Source organism: Rosa chinensis, chromosome 2 (assembly GCF_002994745.2).
Source record: "Rosa chinensis cultivar Old Blush chromosome 2, RchiOBHm-V2, whole genome shotgun sequence".
NCBI lineage: Eukaryota > Viridiplantae > Streptophyta > Magnoliopsida > Rosales > Rosaceae > Rosa > Rosa chinensis.
The window spans coordinates 62,167,152-62,187,161 of NC_037089.1; the positions used below are offsets into that span (position 1 = coordinate 62,167,152).

General features: G+C 37.7%; 3 protein-coding genes across 6 annotated transcripts in view; 1 reads left to right on the forward strand and 2 right to left on the reverse strand.

Moving 5' to 3' along the window:
* The window catches only part of LOC121051303, a 10,206-nt gene extending 7,215 nt beyond the window's left edge, over nt 1-2,991 (forward strand). The window contains exons 5-10 of the mRNA XM_040513523.1: nt 127-130; nt 192-899; nt 1,019-1,809; nt 1,923-2,000; nt 2,496-2,692; nt 2,756-2,991. Of these exons, the coding sequence (XP_040369457.1) occupies nt 127-130; nt 192-899; nt 1,019-1,809; nt 1,923-2,000; nt 2,496-2,692; nt 2,756-2,831 (1,854 nt within the window). The 3' untranslated portion in view covers nt 2,832-2,991. The remainder of the gene's footprint in view (nt 1-126; nt 131-191; nt 900-1,018; nt 1,810-1,922; nt 2,001-2,495; nt 2,693-2,755) is intronic.
* Nucleotides 2,992-9,088: 6,097 nt separating this feature from the next.
* LOC112184715 lies at nt 9,089-12,466 on the reverse strand. Its single transcript, XM_024322952.1, has 3 exons — nt 10,822-12,466; nt 9,584-10,726; nt 9,089-9,498 (listed from the first exon to the last, which is right to left on the reverse strand). The coding sequence occupies exons 1-3, from the start codon at nt 12,464-12,466 to the stop codon at nt 9,089-9,091; spliced, it is 3,198 nt and encodes a 1,065-aa protein (XP_024178720.1).
* A 1,349-nt stretch (nt 12,467-13,815) lies between these two features.
* LOC112186455 (aminopeptidase M1) lies at nt 13,816-19,637 on the reverse strand. Of its 4 annotated transcripts, XR_005806086.1 has the most exons (20): nt 19,278-19,637; nt 19,047-19,192; nt 18,540-18,642; nt 18,174-18,360; nt 18,004-18,097; nt 17,733-17,886; nt 17,485-17,589; nt 17,271-17,387; nt 16,973-17,086; nt 16,590-16,772; nt 16,214-16,520; nt 15,886-16,007; nt 15,700-15,797; nt 15,401-15,578; nt 15,189-15,303; nt 15,005-15,072; nt 14,847-14,924; nt 14,609-14,686; nt 14,120-14,416; nt 13,816-13,969 (listed from the first exon to the last, which is right to left on the reverse strand). XR_005806086.1 is itself a non-coding variant. In XM_024324890.2 (19 exons), exons 1-19 carry the CDS (start codon nt 19,500-19,502, stop codon nt 14,234-14,236), a joined length of 2,655 nt encoding a protein of 884 aa, XP_024180658.1. In that variant the 5' UTR covers nt 19,503-19,637; the 3' UTR covers nt 14,077-14,233. The 4 variants fall into 4 exon arrangements, 3 of the variants coding, with proteins under 3 accessions (XP_024180658.1, XP_024180659.1, XP_024180661.1); XM_024324890.2 differs by lacking the exon at nt 13,816-13,969 and having other exon boundaries at nt 14,077-14,416; XM_024324891.2 differs by lacking the exons at nt 13,816-13,969; nt 16,590-16,772 and having other exon boundaries at nt 14,077-14,416.
* Between the last annotated feature and the right edge of the window lie 373 nt (nt 19,638-20,010).

Sequence of the window (20,010 nt, forward strand, 5' to 3'; positions counted from 1 at the left end):
TTCTGCTTTCCCTTTTATGATACTCAAATTATATTTTTTGTTTTGCTTCTTATGTTGCAACAAGGTTTCTGATTTCCATTTCATGATGCTCAGATTATATTTTTTGTTTTGCTTCTTATGTTGCAGCAAGGTTTGTAATTTCCTTTTGGCTCATACCATGTCTTCTTATTTTTTGTTTTGCTTCTTTGTAGAGTATTTGGCTCAGACCATGTCTTCGGAAGTTAGAGTGAAGGTCTCCAAGCAGATGGCATATAGAGTGAACAAGGCAGCCATTTTGGCGTTGGAGGGAACAATTAAGGAGCAGTATGCAAGACTTAGAGATTATGGGAATGAGCTGAAAAGGGTGGACCCTTCAACAACCATTGATATTAAGTGTGACTTCAACAACTCTAACAAGGATCCAGTGTTCAAGAGGATGTATATTTGTCTTGGAGCTCTGGAAAAAGGATTCAAAGCTGGTTGTAGATCTGTGATTGGCTTGGATGGTTGCCATTTGAGGTCTGCTTTTGGTGGTCAACTATTGATAGCTGTGGGAATAGATGCCAACAACACCACTTGGGTAATTGCCTATGCCATGGTTGAAATGGAGAGCAAAGACAGTTGGATTTGGTTTTTAGAGCTTCTATGCAAGGACCTCAGTATAAGGGAGGATGGAGCAGGTTGGACTTTCATCAGTGATAAGCAAAAAGGGCTTCTCCCTGCTTTTGAAGAGGTTGTGCCATCTGCCCATATTAGATGGTGTGTTAGGCATATGTGGACTAATTTTACCAAGTTATTTCCTGGGAAGGTGTTGAGGGATCAGATGTGGGCTTGTGCAAAGTCAACTACAATTCCTTTCTTTACAAAAGAATTGGATGAGATGAAGCTGCTCGATAATGAAGCATACAAATGGATGATGCGTGAGTTTCTGTTTTAATTCCATTCATGACGCTTTATTTATATTTTCTGTTTTGGTGAGCCATTTTGTTGTTTTTTGTTAACATTGAGATAATGGTAGCCTACTTTTGTTGTATTGCAGATGAGGACAGGCCGGCCAAGCATTGGTGTCGAGCACACTTCAACACATGTTCGAACTGTGACATTATGATCAACAATTTATGTGAGAGCTTCAACAGTTACATATTTGACGCTAGAGGAAAGCCACATGTTAGTATGTTTGAGGAAATTAAGGGGAAACTTATGAAGAGGATACAGTTGAGAAGGGAAAAGATGCAATCAATGGTGGGAAATATATGCCCCAAGCCGAGAGATATACTAGAAAAGAACAAGGTGAAGGCTGCCACTGATTGTATTCCAAATCTGAATGGTGGTGACATTTGTGAGGTGGAGAATATTGAAGGCTCAAAGAATGTGGTTGACCTCAATGCAAGAACTTGCACATGCAGAAGGTGGGAATTAAGTGGTGTTCCTTGCAAGCATGCAGTCTCGGCTATATACCATAAGAGGCATAATCCGAAAGACTATGTTGCTGATTGTTACTTGATCAAGACTTACATGTCTATCTATGACAATCTAATCCAACCTATTAATGGAATGGAGATGTGGAGTAGAAGTGAAGAGGCCTGCATACTTCCTCCACAGTATTCAAGACAGCCCGGAAGGCCAAAAACAGTACGGAGAAGGGATACATCAGAGAAGTTGGCTGGAAATGGAACAAAGCTTGGAAGAATCCAAAAGTCACTTAAGTGTGGGAACTGTGGAAGAGTTGGCCACAACGTGAAAACATGTCACAGGCATCTTCCTCCAAAGGATAAGAATGTTGCAAATAAGAAGAGGAAGATGAACAGTGGAGATGCTTCTTCATCTCAGGTCTTGGTTTACTGTCATTTCACAGCTTTCTGTTTATGTTTCTATTTCAAAAGTTTTAGTTTCAGTTTTCAGTTTTTGGGAAAGCTGATACCTACTTTTTGGAAATTTTGCAGCCTAAACCTGGAAAAAGGCCACCATTGAGTAAAAATGAATTGAGGAAAAAGCATTTACAAGTGGCAGAATATCAAAGGGTATGGAATTTCAATTTTAGCTGGTTAACTTTGTATGTTTTGGTTGCCGAAAAAGTTGTATTGGTATGGATGAGTTGATGAAAAGGTTGTTTGCAAGTTTGGATTAAGGTATTGATGTGTTCATGAAAAAGTATGTTGCAGATTTGGATTTCGGTTCATGTATTGTCTTTTAATAGTTTGAAAGTTTGGATTATAATATTGATGTGTTCATGAAAAAGTAGGTTGTAGATTTGGATTTGGGTGCATATGTGTTATCATTTAATATATAGTTTGAAAGTTATTTGGACTATGGTATTGATGTGTTGGTGAACAAGTAGGTTGAAGATTTGGATTTTTGGTGCATATGTGTTGTAATTTAATCGTTTGAAAGGTGGAACATTTTGTTATTGAAATATTCATGTAAAAGTAGGTTGAAGGTTTCGATTTGAGTGCATATGTGTTGATTTATAAGTAGTCTGATGCATATATGTTTGGTCATTGTTTATGTGAGTGTAGAAGAAGATGGCTGAATTGAAGGCATCAAGGAAACAAGGAGCCAAATCTACTGCTGCCACAACTGCCAAAGCTGCTGCCACAACTGCCAAAGCTGCTGCCACATCTACCTCAACAAGCACAAGGCCTCCAACTTCAACCAAAGCATCAAAGGGTCAAGCTCCAATAGCTTCCAAATCATCTCAAAGGATCAGGGACAATTCTAAACGAGGGGGAAAATAGGAAAGAGAAGTAGAATGTCACATTAGCAAGCTCTACCATTTTTTGTCCAACCATGTTTTGTGTAACTTGGTTGGTAGCTCTAATGCCCTTTTTGTTAACATGATTAGAGCTATTTGAAATGCAAACCTATGTTATGTTGCAAACACATTTGAGCTGCTAAGTCTTTTGGAAATTTAAGAAACTTTCATGTTTCGTATGAATGTTGTTAAATTTTTTTTTTTTTTGGAATGTTGTTTAATTTATGGCCCTTAATTCTAACTTCAAATGTGTTCCCCTACACGTTGTGAGTTTTGCGAAGTTGTCTTCTGAAGACAATACCTTATGTTTGATGCTAATCAAGTACATTTCAATTATGGAGTATGATTGTTTTTTTTTTTTTTCAAGTGTCCAAGTTTTTGGCGGGAAAATTTAGGGAAAAAAAAGCGGGTTTGGGGGTTGTAATAGGGTTTCTGGGTCAGATAAGAGTCAAGGGCATTTTTAGAAATTTACTTGATTGGTGGTCCCACATGAGCTGACGTGGCACGCCACATAGGCTGATTAACGATGTCAATTGACAGATGACTAATGGAATGATCGATTAGACAAAATTTGATACCTCAGGGGTGTTTTTGATGAAATTGAAACTACATGAACTATATTGATTTCGGACTCAAAGTACAGGGTAGTAACCCGTATTTAGCCCAAAAAAGAAAAAAAATAAGAAACAGCCTATGTGTCCACCTAGACGCTTGAGCGCTAGTCCCCTGACCACCGTCCAACTAGCACCTAGCGATTTTTCAAACTTTGCCATTATCCCTAGTCCCCAACTAAGAGGAGTCTTTACTGGGGTGGTGATTTCATTTTCCAAGTAAAAATGGCGCAAGCATTCATCGGACATTTGACGAGAGTGTCTTCTTTGGGGTAACTAGTCCTCCAATGCCCCGAGACCTAGATAAGGGGGTTTGGACTAGGGTTTGCTATCATATGGCATTAGGTGTGCTCGATACAGTGTGTACTTGTGGAGAGAACACGTGGCGATATTATGTCGTGTAATGGAGAGATGAGACATGGCGATATCATGTAATAGAGATAAAATATGGTAATGTATAATAGAAAGATAAAACATGGCGATACCACGTGTTGGAGAAAGATAACACATGCCAATATCATATAATGGAGAGAACATGCACATGGTGATATTGTATAATGGAGAGAAGATTTAGCTATTTGGTCTATCAATTGTACAAAGCCTTGTATGGTTTAAAACAAGCCCCCCGAGCTTGGTTCAGCCGCATTGAAGCATACTTTGTCAGTGAAGGTTTCCAGAGATGTGAAAGTGAGCAAACTTTGTTCACTAAGAGGAGCAACGAAGGCAAGATTATCATTGTAAGTTTATATGTCGATGATTTGATTTTTACTGGTGATGATGCTAATCTGTTGCTTGAATTCAAGACTTCCATGATAAGAGAATTTGATATGACTGATATGGGGAGCTTGAGTTATTTTCTTGGGATAGAAGTAATACAAAAACCAGGAGGCAATTTTATCTTTCAAAGAAGATATGCATTGGAGGTGTTGAAAAGGTTTGGAATGATGGGGAGCAACATGGTCACTAGTCCAATTGTGTCGGGCTCCAAGATAGGGAAAGATGAGCATGGTGTCACAGTTGATGAAACTTACTACAAACAGCTTGTAGGAAGTCTAATGTACCTAACTTCTACACGGCCTGACCTGATGTTTGTTACAAGTCTACCAAGCAAATTTATGGCAAAACCCACTGAACTTCACTTGCAGGCTGCCAAGAGAGTCCTCAGGTATCTAAAAGGCACAGCAGACTACGACATCTACTACAAGAATGGAGGTGATGACAAGCTACTGGCATTCACTGACAGTGATTATGCCGGAGACATAGAGGACAGCAAGAGTACGATTGGATATGCTTTTCTGTTAAGCTCAGGAGCCATCTCGTGGAGTTCGAAGCTACAACCAATTGTGACTTTGTCAACAACTGAATCAGAGTTTGTTGTAGCAGCAATGTGTGCGTGCCAAGCAATATGGTTGAAAAGAATACTGAAGAAGCTCGGGCATGAAGAGGAGGACTGTACCTGCATCAAATGTGACAACATGTCCACCATCAAACTTTCAAAGAACCCAGTGTTACATGGACGCAGCAAGCACATACGTCTGAGGTACCATTTTCTTAAAGATCCCACAAAAGAAGGCTCAATTGCCTTAGTTCATTGTGGAAGTACTGAACAAGTAGCTGACATAATGACTAAACCCTTAAAGTCTGATACATTCATTAAACTTCGGGGCATGTTGGGAATGTGTGAAGTTTGTGAAGTAAGCTAAACTGTTTCACTGAGTTTAGCTTAAGGGAGAGATTGAAGAGCGTTTGTCCAAGTCTTTAGGGTTTGTTATTCAGTTGAATAAAGACCTAGTCTTCAGGATTACGTTATGCTTTGATTTAGCTTTGTTTTATGTTAATGCAAGTGGCTGCATGTAGTCGATACATGAGCATGTTTTTAGTTTAGGTTGTTAGAGTCTGAGGCTATATAATAGCCAGAGTTTTAGTTTAATAATGATCGATTGCATTCAATCCAGGTTAGAGAGTTTTAGTGTGTTGCAAATTCTCATTCCTAACATGCTTTTGCAGTCCCTGCCTAAATTACGTTTGCATCGATCATCTTGTTCTGCTCGTAATTCCGGTGGTTCTGGTGATCGCTTTCATCTTCCTCCAGCAGGGCTCCAAGTGACATCGAGTATTCGTTCGTCACATTTATGTATCTATCTAATAGTATGGATGTTTGTATCTATTTTGACTTCAATGAATCTTTTAAAAATGCGACGTGTATAATATTTTTGAAAACTTACTAAACTATACTGTTAATACTTAATAAGGTGTTAATAAATTTTTTTACCACTACCCCACTAAACCCAACTCAAAACACTAAAAATTTCAGAACCCAAATAGCACAAAAACCACCGCCCACTCCCGCCATTTCTCGTCAGACGGAAATGACGACGTAAATGAGGACAGTGAAGAAGACAACGTAGTGATGAATGGAGTTTATCGAAAGGTGGTGGTGGGTCGAAAAGAGAGTACACGGCGAAGGAGATGAGGCGGAGGCAACCGGTATTGGGTACAAAGTGGTTGGGCCGCTTGACAACACTGATGGGCTTTTCAATCCCTACGAGCCCGTTTTCTCTATCATGTGAATCATTTGCATTTACAATGGGATCACATGGCGATATTTTAGTTACCTCCCAATTAAATTTCGTGAGATTTTATCGAAATTTCCCGAAATCTCGCCAATATCGACGAAATCCCAATAATTTCGAGAAAATCTCGCCAATATCTCAAAAATTCCGAAAATATCAGGAACTTTGCCGAGATATTAGCATTTTTTCAGCAAATAAACCAGCCAAAATTTCAAGGCTGGGTTTCGAACCTGTGCCAACCCCAATTAAATTGAAAGCCTTTGACAATCCAACCAAACTGTTGCTCAGTGTAACTATCTTTCATTCTAATTAGATTAGTTTTACATCAAGATATTTCAATAAATAGACGTATTAAAATGCATATTATTTTCAATTATATTACACATAAACTAGGATGTGTAAAAGACTATAGGTGTAATTTCATGTTTCAAATTGTGTTCCAATCCATATAACATCAAAAGTTGAGAATTTGAGATGTATTAAGTTAAATGTCAAAAATCTTTATTTTGTCAGCGTATATGAATTTATCTTATTTCACTACAAATCCATATGCAATGAGTTTGAACAACATTTTATTGACATAAATACAAGAGATAATTGATCAAATAAGCATTTCTTAAAGCTTCATTTCAAATTTCCATATTTTTATATAGATTTCCGTTGTTTTTTTTTTTAACATTTACCGAAATCGATATTTCCTCGATATTTCCGTCTAAATTTCCATTTCTGGGACCATCGATATTTACTCAAAACTCGATATTTTAGTCCTTGGATCAAACTGTTAAGATGGTAATGGGATGTCATTGGATTTTTTGTCATTGTATGAAACATCGACTAACAATCATCAAGTGGGATATCGATAACAATTTGACTGGCGCTAGACTAAAGATTTGTAACTCGCTGTTAGGTGTCTTTGCTCCCTAAAAATTTGGAATATATATATTATCATATATTCCCTTTTAACGCAGGCATTAGATGCAAAGGTACTATTTTTAAGAAAAAGAGGAGAAAGAATTACCGTCGGACCAAAGGTCATCGCCAGGTATGTTCAAAAATCCCTTGTCTAAACAGTTGTAATGCGCGTGTCTTGGTACATTGATAGTCATTTTTCTTGGAATTCTTTTGCAGGAATTAACCAAGTTGAGGATTATTGATACTCAAGGGATTCAGAAACCAGAACCTGTAGTCACCGAAAAACCTCCAAAGGCATCTGGTAACCAGCCAGAAAAGGTTGCAGTTGCTGCATAGGAAAAAGGATTAATTTCAGTTTACCCCCCTGAGGTTTGGGGGTGTCATCATTTCACCCCTTCTACTTTCAATTTTGATTTTTTACCCCATAAACTTTCCAATTTCAATCAGCCGTGTCCAATTTCTACTATTCCGTCTAAATTGACCGTTAAGTTTGACTTTTGAGGGTTAAAATTGTAATTTCAACATAAAAAATAAAAATATATAAAAAATAAAAAAAATTTCTGTTTTTTAGTTTTTTTTTTCTGTTTTTTTTTTTTTGTCTTCAACCTATACACCACAAGTTATAATAGGTTTATAAAAACAAAAAAAATACTCTAGGTGGTTGAAAGTCGATCGCTGGTCTACGATATTTGTGATATATCTCCGATAAAGTGAAGAATTTTAGGATATATCCCCAATAAAGTGAAGAAATATTTGTAAAAAATAATTTTACACTTTCTCTGTAAATAAATATCTGTATATCCCCAATAAAGTGAAGAAATATCTGTGTAAAATCATTTTTGGTCTACGATATTTGTGATATATCTCTAATAAATTGAAGAATTTTAGGATATATCCCAAATAAAGTGAAGAAATGATTTTACACTTTATTTGGAAATATCTGTATATCCCCAATAAAGTGAAGAAATATCTATGTAAAATCATTTTTTACAGATATTTATTTACAGATAAAGTCTAAAATTATTTTTTACAGATATTTCTTCACTTTATTGGGGATATATCCTAAATTCTTCACTTTATCGGAGATATGTCACAAATATCGTAGACCAGCGAGTGGCTTTCAACTACCTAGAGTATTTTTTTTGTTTTTATAAACGTATTATAACTTGTGGTGTATAGGTTGAAGATAAAATATAAAAAAAAAAAAATTTAAAAATAATAATAAAACGAAGAAGCAGAAAAAAAAAAAAACCAAGAAACATAAAAAAACAAAAAACAAAAAAACAGAATTTATTTATTTATTATTATTATTATTATTATTATTTTTATGTTGAAATGACAATTTTAACCCTCAAAAGTCAAACTTAACGGTCAATTAGTAGAAATTGGACACGGCTGATTGAAATTGGAAAGTTTAGGGGGTAAAAAATCAAAATTGAAAGTAGAGGGGGTGAAATGATGACAACCCCAAATCTCAGGGGGGTAAACTGAAATTAATCCTAGGAAAAATATTCCTTACGGTTGTTTATTGGTAATAATGACACCCCAATCATGGTCTTGTGCCCAACGGTGAGCATGATAAGATTCCTTAATTGCTGCAGGTACATCTTGGGATGTCATATGAAATAGAAAGCTTACAATGGAATTGGATAGATATAGGATTGGTGACATAGATTTTGCCCATTTGTATTATCTGTATTTTGTACTGCAAATTATGAAACCTTGAGCTGAATGAATCGGTTTTGTTCCCGAATAGATAATTTCATTGTCCTGAGGAATCTTTCTGTTTTGCTTTTGATGCTTGAGTTTTGCCGAAGTCAATTTAATATCATGCAAGCATTGTAACATGAGTATTCTTGTGCCTCCAATCGATTTGCAGATTTTCAAGTTGCATCTATTTATCATATCTAATAGATCACACTCAAATTTATTGTGCTGCATCAGGCTCTTTCTTTGCTTAAGCACAATCGGTGACAGGATCAATTGATGTCTTATACGTACATGACCGGTTGAACTAATCTCTCGCCTTCAATTTGTATGTGAAACATTGGAAAACCCATTTGGGTGGGGGGAAAGCTTGAACCATATGTCACCACAAAGACATTCTCTTTATGAGGTATTGATGTTTAGGCTGATGGGCTAGGAAGCTCAGAAGATCATAACATGAGTTATTCGGCAGATTTTGATTCCTATATATCCACTCATGTGGTACTTCATTATATTTTTTTTTTTTTTTTTGAAAGAAGAAGAAAGTTTTATTACTAGGTACGATTAAAATCGTACATGAGGGCATCCAGTATGATATCTGGAGCAGTTACAAACCATTCACATTGTATCTCCGACTCAAAACTAAGGGCAGCCAACCTATGAGCTACAACATTAGCCTGTCTAGGGGCAAAAGTGATGGAGAAATCTATACTAGAGTGAAGGAGACTTCGGACATCAGCAACTAAGGCTCTCAATGGTGACAGATCACAATCCCAAGCATAAATTGCTTGTACCGCCATTAGGCAATCACTTTCGACTACTGCATTCGTAATATGCATGGCCTGCAGTAACTCCAATCCCTTCTTCAGAGCCAAAAGCTCAACATGTAATGGAGAACTAACAAACTGCACACGACTAGAGAAGGCAGCAAGGAATTGACCAATAGAGTCACGAAGGACACCGTCTGTACCCCCAAACTGCAGATTAGGTAGAAAAGCACCATCCACATTCAATTTCACTTTTTCACCCGAGAGCTAGCCAAAGTTTACTGGCTTTCTGTTGAACTGATGTGGCAATGGTACAAGGTTTATTAGCCTGTAGATACTCCTCATACCAGGCCATAGACGATGCCACCAACCTTGGACTAGTTTGAGACTGATTTTTCCAAAGCTTCTCATTTCGGTTCTTCCAAAAGCTCCATAAAAGAACCAATAACTTATCAAACAAGCTAGTAGACAAATTGGAGGCTCGGTCCAGCAACCACTCTTTCCAAGTCAGTGGAGAAGAAGGAAGGGAAAAAGGAGGAGCACCCAAAATATCCTTAGCAATGCTACAATCTCGAAACAAATGCTCAAGGGTTTCCACAGATTCTGAACAAACACAACAATTAAGATCACCAGAATAACCTTTGGATGTTAATGCAGTTCGAGTAGGAAGAAGATTATGAGCTGCTCTCCATCCAAAAATAACCACTTTGTTAGGGACATTTGCTTTCCACAAAGCTTTCCAAAGTGGAGCATAAGTATCCCCATTGGAAGACGAGGCAAAAACATGGCCAATAGAAAAATCACGAGCAATGGTATAGGCTGATTTAACTGAAAAGAGACCTCGTTTATGAAGTTTCCAAGCAAGCTTATCCACCCCCACTCTCCGACTTAATGGAATGGACAAAACCTGAGGAACAATATTAGAAGGAAAACATGCATGAATAGCAGGGATGTCCCAAGTACAATCCTGAGCATTAATCAAGTCAGAAACCACTTCAAAAACTGTATCATTCGGTTTCTCAAGGGAATGAGATGGTACATTAGGTATCCAAGCATGCTCCCAGATCTTCACAGAGGTTCCATTACCAATCCTCCAAAATAACCCAGCTTGTAACACGGGTCTAGCTTCCATGATGCTCCTCCATGAATAAGAAGGTCTATCACCCATGTCAGCATCAAGAAAAGATCCCCATGGATGGTAAACAGCTTTAAAAACCCGTGCAACAAGTGAATCTGGATTCGAGAGAAGTCGCCAACCTTTCTTAGCTAACATGGCAAGATTGTGAGCATGCAGATGTTTAAAACCCAAGCCACCAGCCTCCTTAGGAACACACATTCTTGGGAAACACACATTCTTTCCCAAGATCTCCAATGAATCTTTCTTTTCCCATCTGTATTTCCCCAAAAAAATTGAGAACAAAGTTGCTGAAGATCATCACAAAGAGACTTAGGTAATAAGTAACAGTTCATGACATAATTGGGTAGAGTTTGAGCCACTACTTTTAATAATAACTCCTTACCACCTGCACTGAGAATCTTAGACCGCCAACTGATTAACTTCTTGGAAAGTCTTTCTTTCAGGTAAGAAAAAATAGTTGTCTTGTTACGTCCTACGTGAATAGGCAATCCCAAATACAGACCATGCTCCTTAACGCAGGTCACTCCAAGAATAGAGGAAAGTTGATTAATAACCTGCCTACTAACATTACCACTGAAGACAACACTAGACTTTTGTAGATTGATCATCTGCCCCGAAGCCCGAGCATAAATAGAAAGCAAATTCTTAAATGCTTGACACTCTCGAACAGAAGCCTCTCCAAAAAGAAAACTATCATCAGCAAATAACAAGTGATGAAGTACTGGGGCAGTAGGCGACATCAAGAGTCCTTTGATAGTTCCGTTCTGTATAGAGGAAGAGATAAGCGAAGAAAGCCCTTCAGCACACAAAATAAAGAGATAAGGAGACAATGGGTCCCCTTGTCGAATTCCCCTAGTTGGAACAATGAAACCAGTTGGGGTGCCATTCATAAGGATAGAGTAGCTAACAGATTTAATAGTAGCGAGCACAACATCCACCCATTGTCGACAGAAGCCAAGTTTGAGTAACACTGCTTCCACATACTGCCATTCTAGTCTGTCATAGGCTTTGGAGATGTCAAGCTTAAGGGAGAAGAAACCATCAGCCTGATGTCGAAGTTTCTTCATAAAGTGTGCTACCTCTGTAGCCACTAAGGTATTATCCGAGATAAGCCTCCCGGGAACAAAAGCGCTTTGCAATGGAGAGACAATGTGAGGAAGAATACACTTTAATCTGTTGGCCAAGACCTTAGAAGCAATCTTATAAACCACATTGCATAATGCAATAGGTCTTAGATCAGAAGGTACCTGTGGCTCTTTAATTTTTGGAATGAGTGTCAAATGAGTAAAATTCGATTCCTGTGAAATCCTTCCTGTAAGAAGTATATCCCTAACAGCCATGCAAACATCATGACCAACCACGTTCCAGAATTTTTGAAAAAAGCAAGGAGACATACCATCAGGTCCGGGGGATTTAGACGGATGCATTTGGAATAAGGCCTTCTTGATTTCGGAATCAGTATAAGAAGCTACAAGATCTCTATTCATCTCCTCTGTAACTTTAGGTTGCATGGAGTCCAGAATGGTCTCTAGAGCAATACTATCAACTGTCTCCGAACGGAAAATAGTTTCATAGTAGTTGATTAAAATATCAGACACCTCAATAGGTTGGGAGGTCCATTGTCCTTGACCATTACGCAAGCCCTTAACTCGATTCCTGCAGCGTCGATTAGACGCCCTTCTATGAAAGAATGAAGTATTCCGGTCACCATCTCGTAACCATTGAATCCGAGATCGTTGCCTCCAGTAAGTTTCATTAAGTGATAAAAGCTCATTCAGACGAAATTGTAATGCCTTCTGCTCATCAAAATGACTGACCTCGTAATCTTTCCTCATAAGATCATCCAACTTTCCTTGTATAAGCTTTATCTCAGTTTGTCGCTGCTGGAAAACACCAGAATGCCACCGTTGCAACAGAGTACCAGTCTGCTTGATTTTTCTACCAACCTGACCCATGAAATCACCAGTTACTGGAGTCATCCAGCCTTGTTCAATTACATTAACGCAATCAGTATGCTGTAACCACATTTCTTCAAAACGGAATTGCTTTGGGGTCCGAGATAAGGGTAATGGTTCTAGAAGCACGTCGACTAGTAAAGGGCAGTGATCAGATCGACTCAAGGGTAGTGTGATAACTCGAGAAAAGGGATATAATGTCCTCCATTGAAAATTCTGACAAGCCCTATCAAGTCTCGAGAAAAGGGATATAATGTGGTACTTCATTATATGATATAAGAATTATACGATATATATATAGGATCCATCTGTATAGATATCATCATCTACATCCAGAAAGCCGTATGCTTTGGAAGAAGCTTGTACGTACAGTTTGGGAAGGGGTTTTGATTGATCAAAAAGAAGAATCTACTTCAATTGATATGCCCTCAGGCACGGCCATGCATAACATAGAAATCACACTTGGAAAGGTGAAATGCCACTCGAACCCAGAGCTAGCTGGTTCTCCCCGAAATGCGTTGAGGCGCAGCAGCTGACTGGACATTTAGGGGTAAAGCACTGTTTCGGTGCAGGCCGCGAGAGCGGTACCAAATCGAGGCAAACTCTATTTGTGAAAGATTTTTTTCCGTGTTTCAGAATACGGTTAACCAACATGTTAACTAATCGATTACGATAAATTGGATCGGATTTTGCAGTTTTTTCTTCTGCAGTACCTCGATGTGACATGAGCGTGAAAGGGTTCAAGAATCAGTTTTCTTTTTATAAGGGCTAAAATAATTTATTTTAACCCAGATGAAGTTCTGACCATTTGTCAGAGAAAAAAGAACGAAGGGATCTTGTAGGATTCCCAAGAAATTCTTCGATTTCTTCGGGAAGCAGATGCTTATTCATCTGCTTCTCACGTTCCATGAATAGCCGGGGACATTGAGGAATATCCAAAAAGGCATTTAGGGAATCGGTCTGATTCTATCTCTGTTCGCTCCGTTTGAAGAAAAGAAATTTTACCTAGACAAGATATGCCTTATTTGCAAGATGGAAGACCTGTTGATATGGTCTTCAACCCATTAGGAGTTCCTTCGCGAATGAATGTAGGACAGATATTTGAATGCTCACTCAGATTAGCGGGAGGTCTGCTAGATAGACATCATCGAATAGATGAGGATGAACAGATATGCTAAGCCTGTTAAAGACTTGTATACTCCTGCTAAATAGGTGCATGATTGCTGTATTTGGTGTCATATTTTTGTTGTAGGAATTATCATGCAAATCATCACCATAGATGTAGCATGAAATATATAGACCCAAAAACGAATAACATAAACTAATTTGCACTGGTGTAGTTGTGCAATAATTTGTCTAATGGTTTTTATTCTGAGAATGCTAATACATATCACGTGTGAAACATCTTATAAATCTTATAAATAGATAAAGTGACATTGAACATGTTGTTCAGAATGAAGAGAGCTAGGTTCCCTAGAGCTCAGTTCTGGAGAGACCTGAAAGATGTACGTATACATTGAGACTGCGATGTAATTGAGAATACCTAAGTTCCCTAGAGCTCAGTTCTGGAGAGACCTGAAAGATGTACGTATACATTGAGACTGCGATGTAATTGAGAATACCGTGCATATTTCATATTTATCTGTTATATATAACGTTATGAGTTAATTTGATTAACAGACTGACAGGGTTAATACATAATGAACAAGAAGGATTTGTTCTTACCAACAAACAAGTTAGCATATTTAGACCCCTACAGGTGATGCTTAAGCGGCTGATCGAAACACATGTTCACAAGGGAAATATTCAAGACGAAATTATGTGCATGACAAGCAATATTCATTTCTTGCCCGCCAACTCTTTGACTAGTTCTTGAAGAGATTGCTCCTGCCTTGCGCTTTGAACCCACCTCGCCTTGATTCGGACATGCTCAATGCTTTGCTTCAGAGTCATAGCAATGGAAGGATGCAACCGGCTTGCGAAAAATTCTTCAACCTCATCAGCCTTTTCATTGCTACAAAACTTTCAACGGAAGGAGTTTGTCAGTACGTAACACCAAATGGTATACTAAGCAGTAAGCAGCAACAATGTTCTATGCTTTCTATGTTATCATACAAGCCCTTGGACCTTTCGATATTTTAACTTGAGCATGTATCATATTCCAAGGCTCAATTATCTAGCTAGCACTGTAAGGACGGACGTAATTCTGCTTACCGGTGTTACAACGTCTCTTACGAAACGGGTGAGTAGCAATCCAGCACCATACTTGGTGAGGATCAGCTCCCAGTTCTCCTGCATTCATAACCAGACGTTTAATTCTCCAGAGTCCAGATGGTAGAAACCAAAAATACAACTGTAAAAGTGGCTTCCTAATACCAATTACGGAAAATGTGGTAGTGAATGATGTAATGTTCATCTGAAACATATATGGAAGAAGTCATGAACCCCATACCTTCGTCCATTTCCATGCTGTTTCACGGCATTCTAAGCTTATACCAGGGAGTGCAAATATAATGTCCTGATCTCGAACCTGAAAATATTGAGATGAAGTAGCTGTTAAAGTGGCAAAGAAAGTGAAAGCACACCCCAAGTCAGTGTACAAATAAATACCTCATCAGATAAGAAAAAGTTCAAAACATCAACAACTGTATCTGGGTCTGGAGAAGACGCAAAATAACCTGTACAAGGAAGAACATAATTCATAATCTTAGGTCACTTTAAACCAGACAAGAGACAGATACAGGAAATGGAAATGACAGAAAATGCTTTCAGTTCACTGTTACAAAAAACTTACGTAGAATTCGTTCCTTCTCTTGCACTGTACCAGCTTCTCTGTAAACATTTAATAGTGACTCAAAGCCTTCCTTGTGTGAGCTGCCAGCATTCCTCATCATTGCAATGTAAGCAGCCTACAGGACAATATTTGGAACTTCTACCTATTAATTAACTTTTAAAATGCCGAAAAGGATGAAGAGGTGATATACATATAAAGCTATGATTAATTACAGCTCTTGTATCTGCAGTAAGAAGCGGAGTGTTTCTATCATTCAATAATTTCTGAAATCGATCTAATGCTTCATTCTGAGTTTTATCATGGCCAAATGTAACCAAGGCCTGCAAGACTTCTGCTCTCAAAAGTGTACTAAAGTGACTCTCTCCAGGTACTGGTTCCCAGCCTAATTTTCTGTGCAGATACAGTCAAACATGAAATGTAAATATGGTAGCATAAAAAGTTTCTCAGGCAATCCTCATTAAGTTTAAATAAAGAAAGTATAGCATAATAAATATGGGTGAGTACTGCTTACCCTGATGGAAACATGAGGAGATTGATGCAAAATTGCTTCAACTCATTCACTGAATCAGGGATGGCCTCGGTTGATACTTTAACAATGTTATAACATACCTATAGAACAGATGAGATAAGAGTTATGCTACCATAAGAAGTTGGTGTAAGTGTAACTGATGATCAGAGACAAAAAACTTTTACTTACGTCTATAAGTTTTGATAAGACAATATAATCAGCTTCTTTTCTGTATACATCCATCAAGGAAAGCAAAGATGATAGTGACTGTTCACAAGCTTCGCAAAGGGCGTATGCATCATCCAGAATACCTGCAATGATACGTGGAGTTATACATCATCTTTATTTCAGTAGTTTAACATATATGCTGTAGCAATATAGAATATAGTAAACAATGTAAGAAGAGAACCAACACAGAATTGGTCATTTTCCTCCTAACCAGAAGAAAATGTTCAGTGATTATTTGAATGAATGCAGCATAAATCATCACTAGTTGAAATTAATAAGAGATGCATACCAAATTTGTCTGTTGCTTCCAAGCTATTATGCTCAATAGCCTTCCTAAGTCGAGCTGCTAGCTTATCTTCATATTTTACCCTATAAAAACCACTCTGCTCGATATTAACCTTGACCCACAGTTGTTCATCACATGTCTCTTTATTCTTTAAATTAGTATCAGAAGTGTCAACAAGATCTGATATGTCCACTTCACTGGACTTTGTTTCCAAAAGGAAATTCTTGCGTCTCTCATATGAACCGAGTGAAATAGTTACTGGAACAATCCATTTCCCTTCACTAAGCAAACCAGCTGACAGAAACTGTGTCTGCCAAACCAAAACTCTTTTAGTCTTTCACAGATAATACGACTGGTTTATGAAAGTGATCAATATTACCTGCTCAAATTCCAAAATATGATCCTTTGCTGTTACAGAGATCACAGGATATCCTTGTTTCTTAGTCCAATCATCCATCATTTCACTGATTTTGAGACCAGATTCCTCCGACAGAACACTCCATAAATCTTCTGTCTTTGCATTTTTTTCAGAATATCTTTTTATGTAGGAACTTAACGATTTCTGATTTGATAACGAGGTCACACAGTTAAAGTGATAAATAAAAAAATGCTAATAGATTTTCACTCATTATAGATAAATTGATACTGCAAACTAGAATGACTTCATAACACGCTGAGTGATTTCCACATATGATATTCACTATGAAAACATGAAGTCATTGGTGCAAAGGTTTCTGTAACTTAAGGACGTTAATTTTGTACCTGGAATATATCATCACCAAGATAAGCCTGCAGCATTCGTATAACAGCAGATCCCTTTTCATAACTGATAGCATCGAATATTTCAAGAACTGAACGTGCGTGGTGTACCTCTACCTGACATTATGCAGAACAGTATATTAATAGATGATGGATCAAAATTATCTATTTACAGGATCTGAAATGTATAGGAGTGATAATATATATTTTTTCCTTGCAGCATATGAACAGAGAGAAAGTCTATCTTTTATGAAGTCCAGAGCATTTTTTTGCAAATATTAACATTAGTATTTTTCATTACCTGAATTGGATGTGATTGTTCCAGGGCATCCATAATTAGGCCACCAGTAGTATATTGAAGAAATTGAGACCAAACTTTCCACTCAGGAAACAAAATATCAGTGGCCATATAACTTATCTGGCAAAACATGATCAAGCAGGCATACAACAAATAAGAGAACTATATCCAGGAAAAAAAAAATCAAAAAGTAGAGAGCTGAAAGTCTCAAAAGTACCCATGTTGCAAAACCCTCGTTAAGCCATAAATCAGTCCACCATTCCATTGTTACCAGATTGCCAAACCACTGATGTGCTACTTCATGTGATACAACAATTGCCATCTGAAAACATAAGAAAAGAATTACAAAGCATACCACAAATGAGAAAACCCTACCTAACAACACAATGGAATGTTGTGATTCATTGAGAGGAGAGACAGCAAAAGAGAAACAAAGCTTAAACCAGAGTCAGATATTAAACACACTCTTTGCTTTCTTGCTGCTGTGGAATGCAAAGGATCAAAAAGCAGTTCAGTTTCACGGTATGTGATCAAACCATAATTCTCCATGGCCCCACCGGAAAATTCAGGAACCGCAACCATATCAAGTTTGGGAAGTGAGTAAGGCGTTGAGAAGTATCTAGATGACAAAACAAGGTTAGAAGGAGTTTAACACCGCAATGAACAGTGAAAGAAATCTTATCAGTCTGTATGACTACTGAATTGAACAGCCACATTTGAGAGTGAAGGAAATTACTTGGAGAAAAGATCAAGGGTCTTAACAGCAACATTTAACGCAAATTCCCCTTTATCACTCTTCCCAACAGGGCAATATGCACGAACCTTTACCCCTGCAAACGAACTTTCAATACTACATAAAGAAATTAGTTTAACAATTGAACAAATTCTCCATTGCTATATGCATACCATCAGATGTTGTATCTTCAATATGATCAAATAGGCCAACAACAACAGCCACCAAATAAGTTGACATGATTGGAGATTCCTCAAAAGACACAGTCTTAACATCTCCATCACACTTTTCATTAATAATAGGCATATTGGATAAAGCTGTAAGCTCTGATGGTACATCTAATGTTATCTTGAATCTAGCCTGTTAAGAAATCAGTTGAAGCAGAAGAATAGCCAAATTTAGAAGAATTGCCAAAATGCTTTATATTTGTATGACTGTCTGATAATATGTGATGGAAAAATATATAATTTATTCAGGGGTTTTTTTTCAGATAAAAATTGAGTTTGAACCAATTATGCGAACTTTTCAAACGCAAGTACCTTGAGAGCAGGTTCATCCCAACATGGAAAGCACCTCCTCGCATCCACAGCTTCGAATTGAGTAACAGCCATATTCTTTTTCTCTTCCCCATCCATATAAGCACTGTGAAAATCATTGAATGATTTCATTAGACATCGAGTTTGTTAGCAAAGATGCTACAGGTAGAGAGAATTAGATAATAGCATTTCCACTTGTCTAGGAATTTTAGTACATCAAAATTTTCCAACTCCACAGAGCATAACTTATTTAAGTTTAGCTGAGTTAGATTAATACTCTGATATGTAGTATCTGCATCTGTCTACAGTCATATCTTTTATCTCCTTTTTCCTTGGCAACCAAACAGACAAGAAAGTGGTAACAATGAAGACTCCATGTAACTAACTAGATAGCCTGACATGCATTTCTTCTTTTCTACACGCCTACTTAGTAGTTCGTACATTTCAGAAATATATCATTTCAGTGCTGCAACTGCTAGTTTATCTGGAAAATCAAACAAAATTTCTTACCATTTATATAACCCCACCAAATGCGCATTAAGGACTGCAGAAAAGTCAACCCCCAAGACTCCCTCACCAATACCAAGTGCTTTATCAAATACCAAAACAAGAACTTCATCATCTCCATCCAAAACAACATCGCAGGGGTGGTACTTCTGCAAATTAAGAATGAAGATCTTTCTTAGTGGAAACCCAACAAACCAACTTGATAAAACAAAATCATTGATTCAGAATTGTTACTTGGCCGTGAGAGTTGGTGAACCAAACTTGATGAACATCAAGTTCAAGAGCGTTCAAGACAAGAAACTTGGTCTCTTCAACGATGCTAACGTTAATCTGCACGGTGCCGGAGAAGGTGCAGGCAGAGAGATCAAGTTTGAGATGAAGATCATAGCGTTTCGGGATTGCAAAATTCGGTAACCTTGCTTGGCCTTTAAATTGCTCTATGCTTTGCTTCTGTTCCATATCTCTATGTAGCTTAGTGTAGGAAAGCTAAACAAGTGAGCTAGATATATATTCTCTGGTAGTGAGTGATGGGAGAAAAACTTCATAGAATGATTCTTTGCAGACCCAAAAAGCAGACGGCCAGCTGATGTTTCAGTTTTGCATCTTTGCGTAGAAAGTCATGCATGGATGGCTATGTAGGCTGTCTTAGGATGACGATGAACCTTATCTTGTCTTTGCTTCTGTCATTTAGTCAACACAGACATAAATGGGTGAAAGGCCAATGAATCATGGATCCCTCTAATAGATTGCCTTAATGTAAGGGGTGCCATCATTTTAGACATTGAGAACTGAGAAAAAAAAAAAGTGGTCCAGGGTAGAGCAAGCATCATACAGAAAGCATAAAAGAAATTGAACTCGAGTGAAATTTTCACTTGTTTAATGAAAGTTAGAAGCCTTAAGCTCATGTTTTTTTTTTTTTGGTAATGAGAACCATAAACAGAAGGCAAGGGGAATAAGAACCCAAGCA